This window comes from Ornithorhynchus anatinus, chromosome 5 (assembly GCF_004115215.2).
Source record: "Ornithorhynchus anatinus isolate Pmale09 chromosome 5, mOrnAna1.pri.v4, whole genome shotgun sequence".
NCBI classification, from domain to species: domain Eukaryota; kingdom Metazoa; phylum Chordata; class Mammalia; order Monotremata; family Ornithorhynchidae; genus Ornithorhynchus; species Ornithorhynchus anatinus.
The window spans coordinates 62,774,014-62,795,675 of record NC_041732.1 but is presented as its reverse complement, the minus strand read 5'-3'; the positions used below and the strand labels follow the sequence as shown (position 1 = coordinate 62,795,675).

Below are 21,662 nucleotides of genomic sequence, written 5' to 3'. Positions count from 1 at the left end.
CAAGGCAGGGGAGAGGGTGGGCAGACGAGGAAGCAGACAGAGTTTAAATGGGGTTGGGCTCCTTGCTTCCCTCCACTTGCCAACCAACCTGTCCCTAGCTGACTCCCGGGCATCTGGCTCCCACTCCCCTCCCACTCCACCCCAAAGACAATTACTCTCCCTGCCTTCAAAGCCTTACTGAAGGGACATCGTCTCCAAAAGGCCTTCGCTAAGTCCTCTTTTCCTCCTCTTCAACTCCCTGACTTGCTTTCTTTATGCATTCCCCGCTCCCAGCCCCACAGCCCTTATGTATATATCTGTATTTATCTATTTTTATTAGTGTCTGTCTCCCCCTCTAGACTATAAGCTTGTCGTGGGTAGAGAATGTGCCTGTCATATTGTACTCTCCCAAGCGCTTAGTACTGTGCTCTGCACTCAGTAAACACAAGCACTCAATAAACACAATAAACAGTAAGCACTCAATAAACACAACTGACTGACTTGCTCCTTTTATGCATCCCCTTTCCCTTTATGCACTTGTGTACATATCTGTAATTTATTTATATTAATGTCCTTCTCCCCTTCTACACTGCAAGCTCTTTTTGGGCAGGGAATGGGTGTGTTATATTGCTATTCTGTACTCTCCCAAAGCGCTCAGCACAGTGCTCTGCACACAGTAAGTGCTCAAAAAATATGACTGACTGATGGACTGACTGGTGGCCACATTCCTTTTCCCACTGGTTCCCTGCCGAATCCTGGGGCTGAGGTTCCAAAACACTCCTGCAGCTGGCAACTGGCCTCTCGGATCGGTAATGCCTCGTGACTCTGCTTCAACGTCACTTGGGCGACCATTTACATCCCACACCTGCCACGGCTTGCGGCAGCAAGCCGGACACTTGACCCACAGGCGCTGTAGCTTAGGTGACCTCACGGTTTATAGTCAGCCCCGGGCCAGGATAAGAGCATTTGGTGATGTAAAAGCTGAACTCTTGTAATTTGCAAGCTCCTTCAAAATGACTCACACTGGATATCAACGCTTCTACTAAATCAGAGTCATAATTTGCCACGTAATGACAAGCCAAGCGTTTGTTTTAACTCCCCTTCCGCCAAAAGATTAACTCTTGGTGTCTGCTTCCTTCATGCAGCAAAAGACTGCACAGCATTTGTTTTTTCAAGAGAGGTGGCAAGCCTTCTTCTTCTGTATTTGGATTGAAAACCCTCCCAATCAGGAGGGCACTGAGGTTCTACAACGTGTATTTTAATCCTCCAGCAAAATAAAGTAATTGGCATCTTCCTGCCTCTCTCTAACCGGCCACAAGTTTCTGGAAGCTGCAGGTGCTGGCAAACCTAGTGCAAATTTGACATTTTTTAATGGCCGGCAATTATCCCAAACTGATACTGGGAGAGGTGGCTGTTTTATGAGATCTAAGTATAACAGAGAAGAAATTTTAATAACTGTAAAAATCTGAATGATTTGCAGAGAAGTTAAATCAAAGATACATTGACATTACTATTTAGAAAATTCTTTACACCGTGGTCCTGAAACTGAGCTCTAGAAAGTCTGTATAGGCTTTCAAGAAAACCAGAGAAATCCTTTCCCATTATTGTTGTAGTCACCGAGCCGTTACCAAACAATCACTACAGGATGAAACTTCATCACCAAATCCCCTATCTGAATAGAGGGTTTCCGTTCAAAACTGAGAGTGGAAATAAGCTCAGAAGGGCTTACGGTGCGCAGGGGTGACCAAGGGGTAAGACTTGAGTGGCCCTGTGAGGCACAGGAAACGATGATGCCCCCATCGTCTGTCTCTTCAAAAAAGAAAGGCGAAAGATCAGATTGTGGAAATTACTGAGGTACCTCATGACTTTCCGTTGTGGGCAAGATCCTAGCCAGAGGACTGAACGCTGAAGAATAGCATCAACCAAACCCTCCCAGAATTGCAGTGTGGCTTCAGACCACAAAGTGGCCCAACGGATATGACCTTTGCTGTGCTTCAGATATGGGAAGAGTGTGGGAAACGGCACCAAGAGCTCTCTCTACAGAACTTTCACAGACCGCACAAAAGCCTTTGATCTCATCACTAGATCTGGGCTCTGGAAATTAGTCAGCAAATTTGGCTGCCCTAAAAAGTTCATGACGATTCTGGGACAACGCGATAGTGGCCTGACTGGTGGGTCAAAGCCAGTGGTGCTTTTTTCTTTTTTTCATGGTATCTGTTAAGTGCATACTGCGTGCCAGGCACTGTATTAAGCGAGGGTAAATGCATGCTAATTGGGCTGGACCCAGTCCCTGTCCCCCATAGGGCTCACAGTCTCAATCTCTATTTTGCAGACGAGGTCACTGAGGTACAGAGAAGTGGAGTGAATTGCCCAAAGTCACCCAGCAGACAAATGGCAGAGCTGGGATTAGAACCCAGGACCTTTTGACTCCGGGGCTCGTGTTCTATTCATTAGGCTACGCTACTCTTGTCTGATCCATCACTGCCAATGGAGTAAAACAGGGAAGAGTAGGGCCCCGGTTCTGTTCTATCCCGATGCAGCCGAGTCAGAAGATGCAACGGGGGAGCTAGACGCAGGTGTCAGAACACGCTGCCGCCAGCCCGGGAGACTCTTCCAACGAATAATCTTCAGGCACCAAAGTCCAAGAAACGGTCATTTAAGAATTACCTCGGGGAGGCGACTGAGCCCTAAAAGCTACCTCGACAAGACCTGCACGTGACTATAAACCGTTTCACCAAATCGGCCAAATGTGAAGGGCCGACAGTAAATCTAAGGAAAACGGAGGTGACGGTGTGAGCCGGCACCGAAAGTGTCTCCTTGGCAACACAGGGCTAAATGCCATCACGGAATTCTACTGTAAACTGGACGGCACAGTGACCGATGATGCAGTGACAGACAAGGAAGTGGAAAACTGAATCAAGGAGGCCACACATCCTGTGGGAAAGTGTCAACGGAATGTGGCAGCAGAATGACTGTATTTCCAGACTGAACTCAAGGTCTACAGAGCTAGAGCGACATCCAACTTTCTCTACACATTTGAGACCCGGACCCTTCACAGGAACCTCATCTGGCTTCTTGGGCAGTTTCATCAGCATCCTTTAGGGGCCAACTCATAAGGAAGTGAAGTGGTGCGGCCTAATGGATAGAGCACAGGCCTGGAGTCAGAAGGACCTGGGTTCTAGTTCTGGCTCCACCACTTGTCTACTGTGTGACCCTGGGCAAGTCGCTTCACTTCTCTGTACCTCAGTTACCTCATCTGTAAAAATGAGGATTAAAAAACGTGAGCCCCACGTGGGACAACCCGATTACTCTATACTCTGCCCTGGTGCTTAGAACAGTGCTCAGCACATAGTAAGTGCTTAACAAATACCAAAATTATAATTAATTATTATTATACAAGATAATTGGGTTGAACACAGTCCCTGTCCCACATAGGGCTCAGAGTCTTAATCCCCATCTTACAGACGAGGTATATATGAAAACACACCCTCAACCACACAAGGCCTGAGCATCAATACTCAAGGGTCTACTAGAAAGGTAAATATTAAGTTGGATCCAATGTGCCTTTTTGGCTTGGTTAAATAAATGATCCATTTCCCAGGAGCTTTACTGCAAGCCTACTCCTGACTTAAAGAGTTCTCCCTTAAATGACTCCAAGCACCCAAGGACAGCAATCACATTAAGTGCAAGGACAGTATCCCTTGTTCCAGGTGAAATATCGAGGTAGCCCATCAGCTCTCAAGTTTGATTTACAGTCACCGATAGGTCCAGAACATGGACCTACTTTTTACCATTTAGGATGCTCCATAACTTGAGTTTTCCCCAAGTGCCTACGGGAAAAAAAATCTCCCCCAGCATCTATCCCAAATACAAGTAGAAAGTGTTAATGTATCCAACACTCAACCACCACCCACTTAACCTATAAGCAGGAACATAGACAACACAGATTTGAAATTGCATAACTCAGGAAAAGAACAGAGTGGGTCATCTAGTTTGGGCCTGTAGACTCTTGCACAAACAAAATTATCCATTTGAAAAGTCCACTTGCCCACATATGAAGCCCGGGCAATTTAGAGACTATATTCATATTCCAACCGTGTCCATCGGGCAGTAACTTTCCCAGATTAATGAGGGCTTCTTTGGTGAGACCTGTGCTAAACTGGCAGCAAAACCCTTCAAACAGTAATGCTCCATTATACGAGGTACCACCTAGTTCACCCTATCTGGCCTAGAATCGTATTTTCCCCACACATATCTTCCCAACCTCCAGTTTGGAGACAAGTCGAAGCCCCAAGAGCTCTCTCTGCCTGCAGTGTCTCTAAGGTGTGCTACATGGTCCTCTTAAGCCACTCACATCCTGGATCTTTGGAAAAGAAGCATCCTGGGGATACACGGAAGCCCATCACACCACAAAATTGAGCAGTGTGGCCTTGTGGATAGAGCACGGGCCTGGGAATCAGAAGGACCTGGGTTCTAGTCACCCCTCTGTCATTTGTCTGCTGTATGGCCTTGGGCTGATCGTTTAACTTCTCTGAGCCTCAGCTACCTCATTTGTAAAATGGGAATTAAGATTGTGAACCCCATGTATGGCATGGACTGTATCCAACTTGATTAGGTTGTATCTACCCCAGCACTTTAGTACAGTGCCTGGCACATAGTAAGCACTTAACGAGCATCATAAACAGAACAATGACAACAAAAAAATTCCACCCTTGACCTAGTTCACACTGGTTTTGCAGGGCCTAATGTTCCCATGCAAGCCTAGACCAGCCCTAATAGTGGTTCTATGGCTTCTAAAATGTGTGTGAACTCTACCCAGCACCCAAAGAGGGAACATTGTTTTAAAGAATGGACAAAGAGGCACTGGTTTGATGAATTGTTCAGACTGAATATTTACAAACCAGTTTCCCTCTCCTTGGAGAGAGCTTGGGTTTTTAAACAATCCTAGAAATGCCTGGGCAAAAAAACAACTAGGCAAGTCACTGAAATCGCAAATTGCAAAGTGGCTTAGGAAGAATGATGGCAGTTGGCAAAATATCTGTAAAAGGACAAAATCTGCAAGTCAGTTCTGAAGTAAACCTGTGGCGTTCATCCTCCTTCTAGACTATGAACCCGTTGTTGGGTAGGGACTGTCTCTATCTGTTGCCAAACTGTACTTTCCAAGCGCTTAGTACAGTGCTCTAGACACAGTAAGCACTCGATAAATATGACTGAATGAATAAATCCTCCAGGAAAGGATGTATGAACCTTGGAAGAAACCTGGATTTACACTCCAAAGCCCTGCTGCGTCACCCATACTTATCTTGGACAAGATTTCCACGTTCTGTCCTTCACCCACCTCATAAATCATTACTCAAGGCAAGGCATCATTTGCGATTCCAAGAGTTCCATATCCTAACGCTCAGAGTTTATTTACATATTTAAACTGGAACTCTGTTCCCAGAGGAAATCAGTCACCAACTGGCTAGGAAGGGGCTGGGAAACAAACTAGTGCGTTTTTAAACTCTCTCACTCTCTCTCAGGTTCTCAGTTTTCAGCTTTGTTTCAAAAATGACAGTTGGCAAGAAAAGTAGCGATGAGTTCAATACACCAACTTATCGAAGGGTGCCAACTTCAGGTTCACTGGGTTATGAAAGCTACAGATGCTGTAACTTGAGAAGCAGTTTGAGAGCACGGGTCTGACAGCTTAAGGACCTGGGTGAGACATGGACTGTGTCCAACCTGATTAGCCTGTATCTACTCCAGCACTTAGAACAATGCCTGGCACATCATAAGTGCTTAACAACTACCATTAAAACAGAACAAAACAAAAAAGAGGCCATTTGTGTGACTTCAACAACCCATTTGCCCAGCAGCCCTACAAGCACTCAATATAAATTCTTTAAAATAGTGTAATAATTAAGCTCATAATAATTAAGCTCCTGATTCCCCTATGTAGATGAGTACCAATATGAGGCTGATTACACAGGCCCTAAAAGGTTTATGATTTGAAAGTCATACAGAAAGTCAATGCTTCACACCTACCCACCCCAGCCACCAACTTTCCAGACTGCAAAAAAGGAAAACAGTATTGATTTAGCCTTTTCCCACCATATCGAAGTTTTAAGGAGTTATTTTGGTAAAATCGTCACTAGAAATAGACAGCTCTACTTTCTGCGAAAGACATAAACTTAAAGTTTCTATATAATCAAATTTCAAGTACCAATTCCAAGTTCATCAGGTACAGGAAAAACAGTAAATTCAGCTCACACAACTGTGCTTTCAACAGTATTACACAAAGGAAATGAAGAAAAATCATGAATATGGACAGGCTACAGGGACAGTCCGAGGAAAGCTGCTTTACAATTGCAAGGGGAGGAACTGGCAAGGAGGAGGGGGCTAGGAAAGTGGACTGCGGTGGGGAGGAGGTGTCCAGGGGGTCCGGAGGCAGGAGGAGAATCAGCCCCTGCCAAGTGCCCGGAGGCGGGTGACGGCAGAAGGCAGATGTTCTGCGGGGAGAACCATCAGGAAGGGGACGTGGGCATGGCGAGCCCACAGAAGAACCGCTAAGGGAAGTACAGCAGTGTTTCGGTGGGGGGCTGGAGGCGGTAACCCTGGATTTAAATCAGGAACCAGTACCAGATTGGAGCCAGCCGGGGGGGAGGTTATTCCCAAACCTACTTTAAGATTCTGTTGAGAAGTATAGCTTGGTGGGAAGAGCTCGGGCCTAGAAATCAGGAGACTTAGATTCTAATCTTGGCTCACCCATTTGTCTGCTGTGTGACCACGGGCAAGCCACTTAACCTCTCTGTCGGGCAAGCCACTTAACTTCTCTGTGCCTCAGTTTTTCATCACAAAACGTGGATTAGGTACCTGCTCTCCCACCTACTTAGACTGTGAGCCCCATGTGGGACAGGGACTGTGTCTGACCTGATTATCGCATAGCTTCTCGAGTGCTAGGTTTGGTGCTCGGCACATAGTAAGCCCTAGTCAATCATCTTTTTATTATTATCCACTGTGATCGTTGAAACCTTTAACCAAGTAAATTCTAGTTGTCTTTGCATATAACTAAAGTGAGTGCCTGAGCGATCTGAATGTGCTTCACTCCCTTGGTTCAGAAAGGTGGCTGCTCTCTCAATGGGGGAGGGGGATTTGCCATTCCTGCAAACCTCAGCAGCCAGTCCTTGGAAGGCAGGACTAGACAGCGGAAGGATTAATCCTTAAAAATAATTATTATTATTATATTTGCTAAGCACTAACTCTGTGCCCAGCACTGCCTTAATCCTTCCCGTGCTTTTAAAGGGGGCTCCAAATCTAACAGCAAATGGAGGGTGGCAAGCTGAGGGGACATTCTTGGGGTGCACTAGCATGGAGCCCCATCAGAGTCCCCATTCTGGCCGAAAACTCCCGTGGGCATCTGTACCCTGGGGTGAATGATGGCAAGCACTTAGTACATTGCTCTGCACAAAGTAAGTGCTCAATAAATAAGACTGATTGATTGATCTTGAAAAATAACCAGAAACACTTACAGTCACATAATTACACTGGTATTTATTATACATTACATCTGTATGGCTATCTCACAAGTGTATCTACAGACACAAAAACCTCCCTCCTAAATTCATCTAAATAAAATTGGAGTAACGTTCCAGAAAAGTAATTGGGCGTCTACTCCTCTGACTGTCAATATAAATACCACGATATAGTTCGGCTTCAAGTAACGCTCACCATCAAGCCAGGCAAAACAGATGATTCCCAAGAGGCTTATATGAGAATGTGGGAGCCCCGAATGATCCCCCAGGCAGGGTTGGGCTTAGCTTACTGGGCAGGTACTTACTGTGTGAGAACCGCTGGGTGATTGGGGTTCCAGGATAGGGGTAGGTGCGACTCTCCCACTGTATGTTTCCTTCCTGGACGGCCTTAATAAAGCCATGGTAACACTGATGGGCCACGCCTAAAGAAAGAGCAGCACAGTACTTTAGCATGTCCACAGCATCACTAAGAAAGCACACCAAAGGGGCCGTTAAAAAACGTTGGAGAAACCTGGGTTTTCTAACCCTGACAGGAGGACGCTGAATGACGGAGGGGACGGAGGGGCTGCAGTTCTCTAACTCCAACTCGAGGGCCGCAAAAGCGTTTTTAATTTGGTGTCGAGAACGTCAAACGTAAAGGGAGGCTGGGAAGTCCCTGACCCCCACTACGATTCGTGACAACGATTTCTCTGGACTGACTTGGGAGAAGCCTGGTCTATGGCAACAGGGCAGGTCAGATGGATTTTGGAGATGGCTTCCAGTCCAAGTTTCTATGATCCTTTGCCGTGCAACAGTCTGGTGGAATAGTCAACGGGTTAACACTGAAACTGCAGAACATACAGTGAGCTGCAGAGAAGCAACAAGGAGCGCTATCCAGAATCCCACTCTGCAGACTCAAAACACTGACTGGGAGGAAAAACCCGTCACAACCCAAGAACCTTTGGGGAATTTTAGCTGTGGCCTGGTGAGGAGAGTCTGGGCCTAGGAATCAGAAGGTCTGGGTTCTAATCCCAGCTCTGCCACCTGTCATGTGCCCTTGGGCAAGTCACGTAACTTTTCTGTGCCTCAGTTATCCCATCTGTAAAATGGGGATTAAAAATCCTACTGCCTCCTACTTACACTGTGAGCCCCATGGGGGACAGGGATTGTGTCCAACCCCATTAACTTGTATCTACTCCAGTACTTAGAACAGGGCTTGGCACTTCATAAATGCTGAACAAGTACTATAGTTATTAATATTATTAAAATTCCCCTCTTCTGTGAAAAAAATACTGAAATGGCAGGGATACTAAATAAAAAACAAGTGAATTTGCAGGTTTCCCCTGAGCCAGTGGCTGCTATCCCATGGCTCCTGTCCCACCATTTCCCAAATTCCTTCTGGGGGAGAAATGGTGTTTCAAAGCCTTTCTGAGACAACCCCCTCCTCCTGTACCTATTAACTCAGTGACCTAAATCACCCGGAGCAGGTAAGTGCACGCCAGCCTCAACTTCTGGAAGTTGCCAGACACAGGGGGCCACCCATGAAGTTTCAACCCAGCCCACCTTCAGTTCTTCAGAATAACACTGGAAGCCCTGGCTGGCTAGGTTTGACCTGGAGAATATATCTGACTCACAGTTGAGAAAAACAGTGTGGCACAGTGGAATGAGCACAGGCTGGGGAGTCAGAGGTCTAGGGTGTTAATCCTGGTTCTGCCTCTCTCCTGCGGTAAGACCTAGGGCAAGTCGCTTGACTTCTCTATCCCTCAGTTTCCTCATCTACAAAAATAGGGATTAAATACCTGTTCTCCCTCCTACTTAGATTGCAAACCCCAAAGGGGATGTGGAGTGTATCCGGCCTCATCACCTTGTATCTATCCCAGTGTTTTGGACAGTGCTTGGCACCAAGTCAGTGCTTATCAGTTGCCACATAATTATTATAATCTTATTGTAATACTTTTTTTTGTATTGTTCAATTCTGACCACTTGCCTACAGTAACAACTTTTATGATATTTGCTGCACTGTTCTTGAAAACAAAGCACCAGCTTCGTATGTGACAATCTTCTAGATCACCATTGGACTGTACACTCCTTGAGGGCAGGGATTATTTCTATCAACTTTATGGTACTGTACTCTCCCAAGCGCTTAGAACAGTGCTCTGCACAGGAGTGCTCAATAAGTACCACCGACTGATCGAAGGTTAACCTCGAACCAAGGTTAATTCATTTGGCATGCTCCAATCCCTGAAAGATCAAACTGGATATTTCCACAAACTATCGCAATTTAAGGTGATATCAAGGAGGAAAGCAATTATCTTCCACTTGTCTATAAAATGAAACTACTGGAAAATGAAACAAGCCAATATCTTGATCAGGAAGGAATGAGGAAAAAAAATTAATGAATAACCACTAGACTAGACTTGGGTTTTTTGATGATTGAACTTGAGTTTCCTCCGACTTAGACTGTGAGTCCCTTGAGGGAGAGGGACTGGGTCCAACCCACTTGTATCTACCCCAGTACTTAGAACAGTGCTTGGCACTTCATAAGTGCTGAACAAGTACCATAGTTACTATTATTATTATTAGAACTTCCCTCTCCTGTGCCTGGCACATAAGTGCTTAACTCACTGGGGACAGGAAACATGTCTGCCAACTCTCTTTTACTATACTTTTCCAAACACTTAGTATAGCGCTCTACACATTGTAAGTGCTCAATAAATACCACTGATTGACTTATAATAATAATAATGCTGGTATTAGTTAAGTGCTTACTATTTGCAAAGCACTGTTTTTAGCGCTGGGGGTGGGGGAGATGTAAGGTAATCAGGCTGTCCCACGTGGGGCTCACAGTCTTAATCCCCATTTTACAGATGAGGTAACTGACGCCCAGAGAATTTAATTGACGCCCAAAGTCACATAGTTATAAGCGGCAGAGCCGGGATCAGAACCCATGACCTCTGACTCCCAAGCCCGTGCTCTTTCCACTGAGCCACGCCGCTTCCTAACAAGTACCATAAAAAAAAAAGAAGACAGTGCCATGCTGAATGCTGATGGGGTCAGAAAGCACATGCCTCTCCCATTCTCGAGTTGCGACAGTATATCCTGTTTAATACTATATTCTCTGCTTCCGGTCTCTCCCCCGTTCCAGTCTATACTTCACTCTGCTGCCCAGGGCCAAAACAACATTTTGCATACATCTCCCCACTCCTCCAAAACCTCCAAACCCACTGCCCGTCCCTCACCGCATCAAGTAGGAACTCCCGAACCGTAGCTGCAAGGCACTCAGCCTGCTCCCTTCACCTCCACACACCCTCGCAGCTCTCACGCTTGGATATCCTCAAGCCAACCCGCTGTCTGGCCCTCACTCTCGTCTCTCTTGCTGCCGACCTCTCCCGTCTATGATTCCCTTCCCCTTCGGTATCTGGGAGACCACTGCTTTCCCCTTCTTCAAGGCCCTTCTGAAATCACCTCTCTCCTACCTGAAATGATTCTAGCGCCTCTCTCCCCGGCTAGACTGTAAGCTACTTGAGGCCATTTTTACCAACCCCACTCAACTGTCCCAAGCGCTTAGTACAGTGCTCCATACTGAGTCCACAGTCGATCAATACCGTATCAGTTTCAATACCGTTATCAGTTTCACACCGCCTCTACTGGATTCCTGCCATTAATCGGCTCGTCCTGGGGACCACCCAGAAAAAGGAAACCTGATCTTTATTCCGCAGAAGTGACATTAACCCTTTAATGTTTAGGCCGTGCTCGGGAGGAACTAGGAAAGGGGCTTGAGGACTAGAGGCAACTTGGCTCGTTCTCCTGGCAAATTCTGCAAGCATGTCGAGCCTGAGAACCTTCTCTAATATCAGCAGGGTGAGGAAAAGGCAGGACCCGGGACCCGGAAAAACGGGAGCCGGCGATCGTTCCAATTAAGGGACCGAAAGCTCTTACTAGAGCAAGGTATACCTTTAATAAGCCGATACCACTGTTTGCACACAAGGGCTGCGGTTTTGTGTTCCTGGTAGGGTGACAGAAAGGACAGGATATACTCCAACACTTCTTCGGGCAGCTCCGACATGGACCTGTTATACACGGCCTCCTCGACCTCCAATTCGGTGTGGGCTTCCTCATCTTGTTCCATGGTTCCTTCTGCCACCGTCTCTTCTTGGTCCACGGCCATGAAACTGTCATCTTCGCTGTCCGAAGAGCTGGCCATGGCATTCCACTTGGCGGCTTCGAGAGGAGAGAGAGAGAAATGTCAGGCAAATGCACCCAGAGGGTTTTGAATAGGCTCTGAAACATGACCTCAACCTGCCAGTGTTTTCCTTTCTGCCCGATGTTTTGAAACCTGCTTGTCAGCTCTTTCCCACACTATCTGCGAAGACCTGATTCGTCTTGTGCAACTCAAACTCTCAGCCTCCTTTGCTCCTCTACCGCCAACCTACCCACTGTACGTCGATCTCGTCTGTCTCGCCACCGACCCGGCACCCACATCCTGCCTCTGGCCTGGAATTCCCTCCCTCTTCATATCCGACAGACGATCGCTCTCCCTACCTTCAAAGCCTTATGAAAAGCATCTCTCCTCCAAAAGGCCTTCCTGGACTAAGCCCTCATTTCCTCTTCTCCCACTCCCTTCTGTATCACTTTTACACTGGGAATGGCACCCTTTATTCACCTCTCCTTCCACCCACAGCACTTACGTACGTATCCACAACTTATTTACAGTAATGTCTGGATCTCCCTCTAGACTGTAAGCTTAATGTGGGCAGGGAACGGGCCTACCGACTCTGTTACACTGTACCCTTCCAAGCGCTTAGTACAGAGCTCTGCACATGGTAAGAGCTCAATAAATATGAATGCTTTATATGAAATATTCTGACAGATTCCCATGCAATATCTTCCTCTGTTGACTGAAGCCAACCAATCCATCCCAGTGGGAGAAAGACGCCCAGAGCCCGCCTTCAGCACTTTCTCAGACTAAGGGGTTTATTGGTAGGCGAGGCTGTGAGGGGCTCTTGGGTTTTTCTTGGCTGAGAGCTACAACTTCAAACTTGGAAGTTGAAGAAAAGCTGTGGAGCCTTATATAAGGAGCCCCAAGGCGTTCCTCTGCCGCTAACTTCCTCAGGTGCCTCGTTTCATTCATTCGTTCAATTGTTTTTATGGAGCGCTTACTATGTGCAGAGCACTGTACTAAGCGCTTGAAATGTACAGTTCGTTCTCGCCTGTCCCGCCGTCAACTCCTGGCCCACGTCCTGGCCCACGTCCTACCACTGACCTGGAATGCCCTCCCTCCTCATAACCGCCAAACTCTCTTCCCCTCTTCAAAGCCCCACTGAGAGCTCACCTCCTCCAGGAGGCCTTCCCAGCCTGAGCCCTCCCTTTCCCTCTGCCCCTCCTCCCTTCCCCATTCCCCCTACTCCCTCCGTTCTACCCCCCTTCCCCTCCCCACAGCACTTGTGTATAATGATGTGTATATCTATGATTTTATTTACCTATTTTGATGGTATTGATGCCTGACTACTTGTTTTGTTTTGCTGTCTCCCTGTTTCAGACTGTGAGCCTGTCGTTGGGCAGGGATTCTCTCTCTGTTGCAGAAGTGTACATTCCAAGCGCTTAGTACGGTGCTCTGTGCACAGTAAGCGCTCAGTAAATACAATTGAATGAATGAATGGATGACAGCCTGAAGAGGTGGGATGAGAAGAGTCCTTCTGCCTCACTTCCAAAGCAGGTTCAAATATTAACACTTTAACGGATGAATAAATGGGCCACGGCCATGGTAAGCTTGATTGCTTTTAATACCAAAACTTTACACCCGATGTCCCCAAGAGACAGAGCCATCAAGATTATTTAATGAAACCAGATCCAAACACTTCGAAAGGTTGGCAGTTGGAATCGCTTTCCACCTTAAGGTGTATCAGTGGTCTTACGTGGTGTGAGACACGGTGAGTAGCGCTTTCCCATTAAAGAGCACAGAAACACAGTCACACAAGTCCTAAGAGGCAGCAGCTGTGCTCTACCCCCTAAATCTGGCTGCTGTGGTGTGTTACAGGCTTGATGTCATCTTCATCAGAGGAACTACAAGCTATTACAACCACAAAACCCGCTGAGCAGCGGGAGGGGTAGTCTCGGGTCCCCTAATCTTTCCTCATTCCCTTTGGGAAAGGGCAATTCTAAGCCCTCTTGGGGGAGGTGGAGGGAGACAGAGTTTGCTGAGAAGGGCACCTTGCCCTGAGCCCTGGGCAGGTAGTGGTGGTTGACGGGGTGGAAAGGTCGGGGGGGGGGGGGGGTGTCTTCAATTCAGTAAGCAGCAACCCATGGGTTCAGTGGCTCCTTCCAATAAGAATGACTGTAGTATTTGTTAAGCGCTTAAATCTGTGCCAAGCACTGCACTAAGTGCTGGGGTAGATATGTGATAATCACAGGGGGCTCACAGTCCAAAGGGGGGAGAGGGAGAGTCCTTCTTCACTTCACCCCAACCCATCCCACCGAGAGGGGGTCCCGCCCTACTGCTCCACTTATTATAGAATAATACTAATAATGTTGGTATTTGTTAAGCGCTTACTATGTGCAGAGCACTGTTCTAAGCGCTGGGGGAGATACAGGGTCATCAGGTTGTCCCACATGAGGCTCACAGTCTTCATCCCCATTTTACATATAGAAGAACTGGATACTTGAACGATTGACAGAAAATCCCAACGGACCCCGATCATCTCCTCTGAACTGAATTGTACCCTCCTAGAAACTAAGTTCAGTGCTCTGCACACAGCAAGTGCTCAAAAGATACTATTATTATGGTATTTGTTAGTAATAATAATAATGATGGTATTTGTTGAGCGCTATGTGCCAAGCACTGTTCTAAGCACTGGGGTAGATACAAGGTAATCAGGTTGTCCCACGTAGGGCTCACAATCTTCATCCCCATTTTACAGATGAGGTAACTGAGGCTCAGAGAAGTTAAGCGACCTGCCCAAGGTCACACAGCAGACAGGCGGCGGAGGCGGAATTAGAACCCACGACCTCTGACTCCCAAGCCCATGCTCTTTCCACTAAGCCACGCTGCTTCTCTAAGCACTTGTGTCCAGCACTGTTCTAAGCACTGGAATAGATACAAAGTAATCAGGTTGGACGTACTCCCTGTCCCACACGAGGCTCAGTCTCTTCCTACGACGGAGAACAGGAACTGAATCCCCATTTTACAGAAGGGAAAATGAGCCACAGAGAAGTTAAGTGACTCGCCCAAAGTCACCCAACAAGTAATTGGCACTGTCAGAATTAGAACCCAGGTCCTCTGACTCCCAAGTCCGTGCTCTTTCAATTAGGCCACGCTGTTTGCTTGAGTGATCCCTGGGCAAGACGGGAAAGGTACTTGAGCCTCAACTTACCCACTTCTCCTAGCTCCAGCTCCCACTTCAAAATACAAGAGCAGAGAGCCGGTAACCATCAGGATGCAGGGGGAACAAGGGGTCTTTTTCTGTTGGATGGTATAATTGCTCCCATCCTACCTCCAACCCTCTGCTTCGCATCACAGGCAGGAATCATGTAAACCAACTCCACGGTACCGTACTCTCCCGAGTGCTTAGTACAGTGCACAGCCCAAACTGATCGCTTTGCTCGATCTGCTACGTTTTCATTCTTCTTTGTTGACTTCCTTCTTCTTCTAGGACCACAGTCTTGACTTTTTTCCAACCACCCAAAAGCCATCAGAAAACAGGGAAGATACAAACTACCAAGATCAGTAAAACGTAATTTTCCTTGGGCTAGAAAAAACCTAATTATGTCCAGGAATATCTATGTCATCGATTTCGAGAACATACACCCCTGAGTGGTTGGAGTCTACCTAACCGGCCCGTTGTGGGCAGAGACTGTCTCTATTGCTGTATTGTACTTTCCAAGCGCTTCGTACAGTGCTCTGCACAAAGTAAGCGCTCAATAAATATGACTGAATGAATGAACGAACCAATAAATTAGTGGTATTTATTGAGTGCTTACTGTGTGCAGAGCACTCAATAAGTGCTTGGGAAAGTACATAGTAGGTAAACTCAATCCTTTCCCACAAGGAGTTCCCAGTCTACTGCGGGAAGAGTGACAATACAACAAAAGGAATAGAATATAAGGGTAGACAATACACCTATCCTCCCTATTTCACAAGCCCATAACTTTGGCATTGTCCTCAACTCATCGCTCTCATTTTTTTTTAAACATTTCTTAAGCACTTATGCCAGGCACTGTTCTAATAATAATAATAATTTTGGTATTTGTTAAGCACTTACTATGTGCAGAGCACTGTTCTAAGCGCTGGGGTAGACACAGGGGAATCAGATTGTCCCACGTGAGGCTCACAGTCTTAATCCCCATTTTACAGATGAGGTAACTGAGGCCCAGAGAAGTGAAGTGACTTGCCCACAGTCACACAGCTGACAAATGGCAGAGCTGGGATTCGAACCCATGACCTCTGACTTCAAAGCCCGTGCTCTTTCCACCGAGCCACGCTGTTTCTCCCAAGCAGCGCTGTTCTAAGTGCTAGGGTAGATACACAGAGGACACAGAGGACTCACGGTCTCAATCCCCACTTTCCAGATGAGGTAACCGAGGCACAGAGAAGTTAAGTGACTTGCCGAAGGTCACACGGCAAACAAGCGGCAGAGTCAGAATTAGAACTCAGGTCCTTCTGGCTCCCGGGCCTGTGCTCTATCCACTAGATTCTGCTGCTTCCAACCCACATTATTGTCACCTAATCTTCCTTCTAGAGCTAGGCTCTACCTTCACATCGCTCAAAATCCGCCCTTTCCTCTCCATCCAAAATGCTGCTATGCTGATCTAAGCACTTATCACGGCCTTCCTTAATTACTGCATCAGCTTCCTCGGGACCACCCGGGTTCAGTCCTCACTTCACTCCGCTGCCAGGATCATTAAAAACAAAACCAAAAACAAAACCAAAAAAACACGTCACCCCACTGCTGAGGAAGCATCTATCTACCGGTTGCCAATCCACCTCATCGAACAGAAACTTCTTACTATCAGCTTTAAAATGCTTAATCAGCTCACCCCCTCCTAGCCCCTCGATGACTTCCCACTGCCATCCAGCCCAATCACTTCGCCCCCTTAATGCCAGCCTACTCACTCTACCTCGATCGCATATATCTCACCACCGCCCCTTGCCCACTTCCTCCCTCATGCCCGGAATTTCCTCCCCCTCCATATGGGACAGATCGCCACACTCCTGACCTTCAGAGCCTTACTAAAATCACATCGTTTCCAAGAGGCTTTCTTTGACTAAGGCCTCATTTCCAACGAACCCTCTCTCCTCTGTGCCACCTACATACTGGGTCTGTACCCTTTAAGCACGTGATACTCCCCCCCAGCCCCACAGCACTTACGTACACACGTACTTATGTACGTTCAGACCTCTCCTCTTGACTCACTGTGGGCAGTTAATGTGTCCACCAACTCTACTGCACTGCACTCTCCCAAGCACTTCGATCGGTGGTTCTACACACAGTAAGTGCTCAATAAATACTGATTGACTGAAAACTGTCATTCATTTTAATAATAATGATGATGATGGTATTTGTTAAGTGCTTACTATGTGCAAAGCATTGTCCTAAGCGCTGGGGCGGATACAAAGTGATCAGGTTGTTCCACGTGGGGCTCAGTCTTAATCCCCATTTTCCAGATGAGGTAACTGAGGCAGAGAGAAGTGAAGTGACTTGCCCAAAGTCACACAGCTGACAAGTGGCGGAGCCGGGATTAGAACCCATGATCTCTGACTCCCAAGCCCGTGCTCCTTCCCCTGAGCCATCCTGCTTCTCTACCATCTGTCTCCCTTTTGACTGTAAGCTCTTAGTGGGTAGAGAATATGCCCAGCAAGTGTATTGTGTGTGTGCTTGTGTGTGTTTTTTTGTGGTATTCATTAAGCACTTACTCTGTGTCAAGCACTGTTCTAAGTGCAGGGGGTAGATACAAGTTATTAGGATGGACACAGTTGCTACCACACATCCAAGTGCTTAGTACAGTGCTCCGCACACCGTAAGCACTCAATAAATATGATTGAATGAATGAGGTTCACATTCTAAGTAAGGAGTAGGATTTAATCCCCATTTTACAGTTGAGGAAACTGAAGCACAGAGAAGTTAAGTGATTTACCCAAAGTCTCAGAGCAGACAACTGGCAGAGCTGGGATTAAATCCCAGATCCTCTGACTCCCAGGCCCACGCTCTTTCCACTAAGGCACACTACTTTTCAGCATGTTGTATAACATTCCCTCAAGCCCTGAGTACAGTGCTCTGCATACAGGAACCACCTAATGACTACGGACCTGGGTTCTAATTCTGGATCTGCCAAATACCAACTGTGTGGCACTGAGCAAATCTTTTGGCTTCTCTGTGTCTCAGTTCCCTCAGCTCTAAAATGGAGATGAAGACTGTGAGCTCCATTTGGGACATGGACCATGTCCAACCTGATTTATCCCAGCACTTAGTACAGTGCCTGGCATATAGTAAGCGCTTAACAATTAAATATAAATAAATAAATAGCATTAACGGGCTGCCATGAACGTTACCGAGTATAGAAATGCACATGAATTGATTGACTATGAGCTTTAATGCCTGTCTGTTCAGATTAAGAGAGCAAAGGTTTGTGCAGATGGGAAGGGACCGTGCTGACTTTCCCCACACAGTGCCACGCGCAGTCAACTTATTTATCTTGTCTAAATCAATCAATGGTAGTTACTGAGTGCTCACTATGTGCAGAGCACCGTACTAAGCGCTTGCAAGAGTACAACAGAATTAGCAGAAACCTTTCCTGCCCATAGGGGGTTAAGGTCTAGAGGGGGAGACAGACAACATGAATAAATAATTTATAATAATTTAAAGATATGTATTAATTCATTCAATCGTATTTATTGAGTGCTTACTATGTGCAGAGCACTGTACTAAGCACTTGGAATGTGCAATTCGGCGACAGATAGAGACAATCGCTGCCCAACAACAAGCTCGAGTGCCCTGGGGTTGGGGTGGGATGAATCAAAGCCGAAAGGTTTCTGAAATCACCTTCTTCTTACCGAAAACAGCATTTTTACTTCTTCTGACCTCTCCCAAGACTTAATACGGAATCCCAAAATGAACAAGTACCATGTGACGTAATATTTCGGAAAGCTCTGCGTTCATTTCTTAGGACTCAGTACAAACAGAAGCCTGTGGTATGATTCCACCCTCCTTTAAGCATCCAAATGGAAGACCTGCCACTGTCCAATGCTTAGAACTTGATTTTAACCCACAATAACAATTCTACTCTAGGGAAGCTAATCAGATACTCCAAACCAGTTCCTTTGTGTCATGACTAACGCATTTCTGGCAGTGATTTTACTTTTTCCAGCGGCTCGTTTGCTACAGTGAATCTATTCTCTGCTAAGACGATGGAGCTCCACCATCTAGCTGGAGTATTGATCCAGTTATCAGATAGGAAGAGGAGAGGTTTTTTGCTAAATTACACATGGATATTTGTTTATTCAACAAAAAAGAATCTTTGGGAGGTAAATGGGGTGTCTCACAACACTGCTCACAGCGGGGAAGAAGCGGGGGGAAAAAGAGCAGCAGAGAAAAGTGGAACTTGATTGCCAACTGATCCCCTCGAGCTATAAACTATATAAATATCAGGATAATAAAGGTTCTCACAATCTTGCAGGGCCCAGTGCTTAATTAAGGCAATTCCACCAGTAATCCCACCAGTGGTTCAAAGACTAATCAATAGTTCCTATGATCTTAAAACCAACAGACCCCATGCCCTCGAGGGGCTATTTTTTCCACCTGAGTGGAAATGTTTTGGTAATTTGGCCGTGCGCCCGGCTGCCCGTGTGAGAACATAGGGATGGGTCCAGACAGTTCCCCTGTCATCACATGCTCAGCACAAACCCACACTTCTCTCCGTTTTCACGCCAACGATTCAGTAATGAAATTATAGCTTCTCTTCCCAGGGGAGAGGCAAGCATTTTTACAGCTTTAAGCTACGTATTTCCCACATTTTTCTGTTTTTTGCATGTGCCACACAAGACACACCACTGTTCCGAGAGCTCTAACTAGCAAAGCCCAACCCAAGGTGCTTCTTTCAGTTCCCTGTGTATTAAATCCTTCTCCAGGGCAGGCTAGGGATTGAGCAGACATGGGTTCTAGTCTGTTCTCTGCCACTAATAGATGCTTGTGAATTTCTTCCATTTTTTCCAGCTGTACTCCCTCATCCCCTCTGTACTTACATAGAGATAAGAGGATAAGGGAGGTGAGCGCTCCTCTTAGGAAAGGCAGGGGCTCGATAAAATTGGGGTTAAGTTCACGAGTCTCACCACATGACCATTTGTGTTCTCTGCTTACCTGCTCGTTTGCTGCCTTCTCAGAAAGGCACTTAGTTGTTGAGTCTCGATGAACGTTATCATAGAGTTGTGGATGGAGTCGCTTGATTCTCTGCCCGGTCAGCAAGGCTTCTTCCTTTCATGCCAATCTAACTCCTGGCTACCTGGCCACAGATGCAAGACAGGACTTGGTGGCTTGCTAAGAGGAAACGCTGAGAGCTGACTCAATGAGCTTTCTACAGATCTTTGGAAAAAACACACAACCCGCTGAAGAGGATTGTGTGTCACTGAGGCTCGATCGCTAACCAAAACCAGAACACTGCACCTCACTTAACCAAAAATTGCCTAGAAGGAAGACGACCTTACCGTTGAAGAGGGTCAAATGGCTACAGCGGAAATCAGTACCACTCACTCCTGTCAGAATAAATGTGCCTTGAAGACAGAGACTGTTTCTGGTATTCCTTAAAGCTATAGTGCTTAGCACATGGTAGTTTTTCAAAGAAATGCTAAAGAGGAGCTCACAGCCCTGATCGAATAAAAAAAAAAAACCAAACAAAAAACTAAATAGACACAGAGAGGGGCCAAGATTTCAAAGTGGAAAGCTGCTCCATCTCGCCAATGCCAAGTTTGTGTCTCATCATAACTGATGGTAGTTTTTGAAATGATTAAGCTAAACACCCGGACAGAGGAGAGAAGAGGGAGAGCTGGTTGGTTCCAACTGCCATAATGTAGCGAATCTTGTCTCCATCGTACAGGTTCGGTAGTTACTGTGCTGTCTGGAACATAAATGCCTTCAGGCGGGGCCTTGGAACGGCTATAAACTTCTGGTGTTGCTCTTTTCCAAATTTAACAAGTCTCGGCGATCCCAGCGTAGAGCTGAACGACGACTGCCTCCGACAGTAAGTACTCCAAAGGCAGTCACCGGCCAACCAACGGACCAGTACGGAAAATGAGAACCACCACCTGGTGAAGTCACGGCCACCTTGGTACCCTGGTGGCAGCTTTGCTCTGGGAACTCACTCCCTGCTCTAATTCCCTTATCGTCAGTAGTCTCTCAGAGTGAAATTTTACAAAAGTGTTTTTAAAATTGAGACTAGGCTAAGTTAACGTCCACTGAGAAAATAATTATGGCTGCCTTAATGCCTGTAGGTCGAATGTCATCACATTCTCAAGAAACACGAAAGCTTAAAAATGACGACGTATAATTGAAAATTCTATGGCTATACGACTCTAGGTTTCTCTCACTCCTCTACAGGCTGTAGTTCCCCAAGAGGAAAGTTCAACTCAAAAAAGCTATATGAAGCTTCGACTTCAAAGACACTGGATTTGAAAGCACCTATCTGGGGTACTATGAGATGGCTGCCGCTTCTCTGTGGAGGGAAGGGGTAAAATACCTCATTTTTGCCTAAAGCACTATTTCCGTTCAAGCCCAGACTGCTTAAAGCTTCAATTACGTTCACACAGGCTTTAAAACTCGGAGGTGCCTTAGTCTACAACAGTCTATGTTTTGACAAAAGGAAGCCTGAAAATAGAACAACGCGGCGTCACTGCTGTTACTATCTGCAAACTGTTAGCTGCTTAAATTCCTAGATCCGTCAGCTTTAACAGACCTCAGTCGCAGCTGAGCGATAAAATCCCAGCTTGTGGCCCACTGAGGAGTCTCATTCATGGCAATGACAAAACGGGATATTGCCCCACGCTGCGTGACGTTACTCAATTTCAAATTACTGTATAACACTGTTCTTAATCCGACTGTTGGACAAATGCTGGTGAAAGCCGCTGCAACGAAATTATTACTGCAGAGGCAGAAAAGCCCCTTGTGGCCAGTGGCATCTGCAAGGAATCAGACTGAATCACCCCTCACA

General features: G+C 46.5%; 1 protein-coding gene across 2 annotated transcripts in view; it reads right to left on the bottom strand.

Moving 5' to 3' along the window:
* FBXO42 (F-box protein 42) overlaps positions 1-21,662 on the bottom strand; it is a 106,729-nt gene that overhangs the window by 56,628 nt on the left and 28,439 nt on the right. Inside the window, exons 1-3 of one of the 2 annotated variants that reach the window (XM_029064590.2) lie at positions 19,820-19,923; positions 11,424-11,690; positions 7,796-7,912 (exon numbers count right to left, since the gene is read on the bottom strand). In XM_029064590.2, the coding sequence (XP_028920423.1) occupies positions 7,796-7,912; positions 11,424-11,673 (367 nt within the window). In that variant the 5' untranslated portion in view covers positions 11,674-11,690; positions 19,820-19,923. Of the gene's footprint in view, positions 1-7,795; positions 7,913-11,423; positions 11,691-19,819; positions 19,924-21,662 lie in introns of those variants that run through there. The other variant, XM_029064589.2, reaches the window with a different exon arrangement.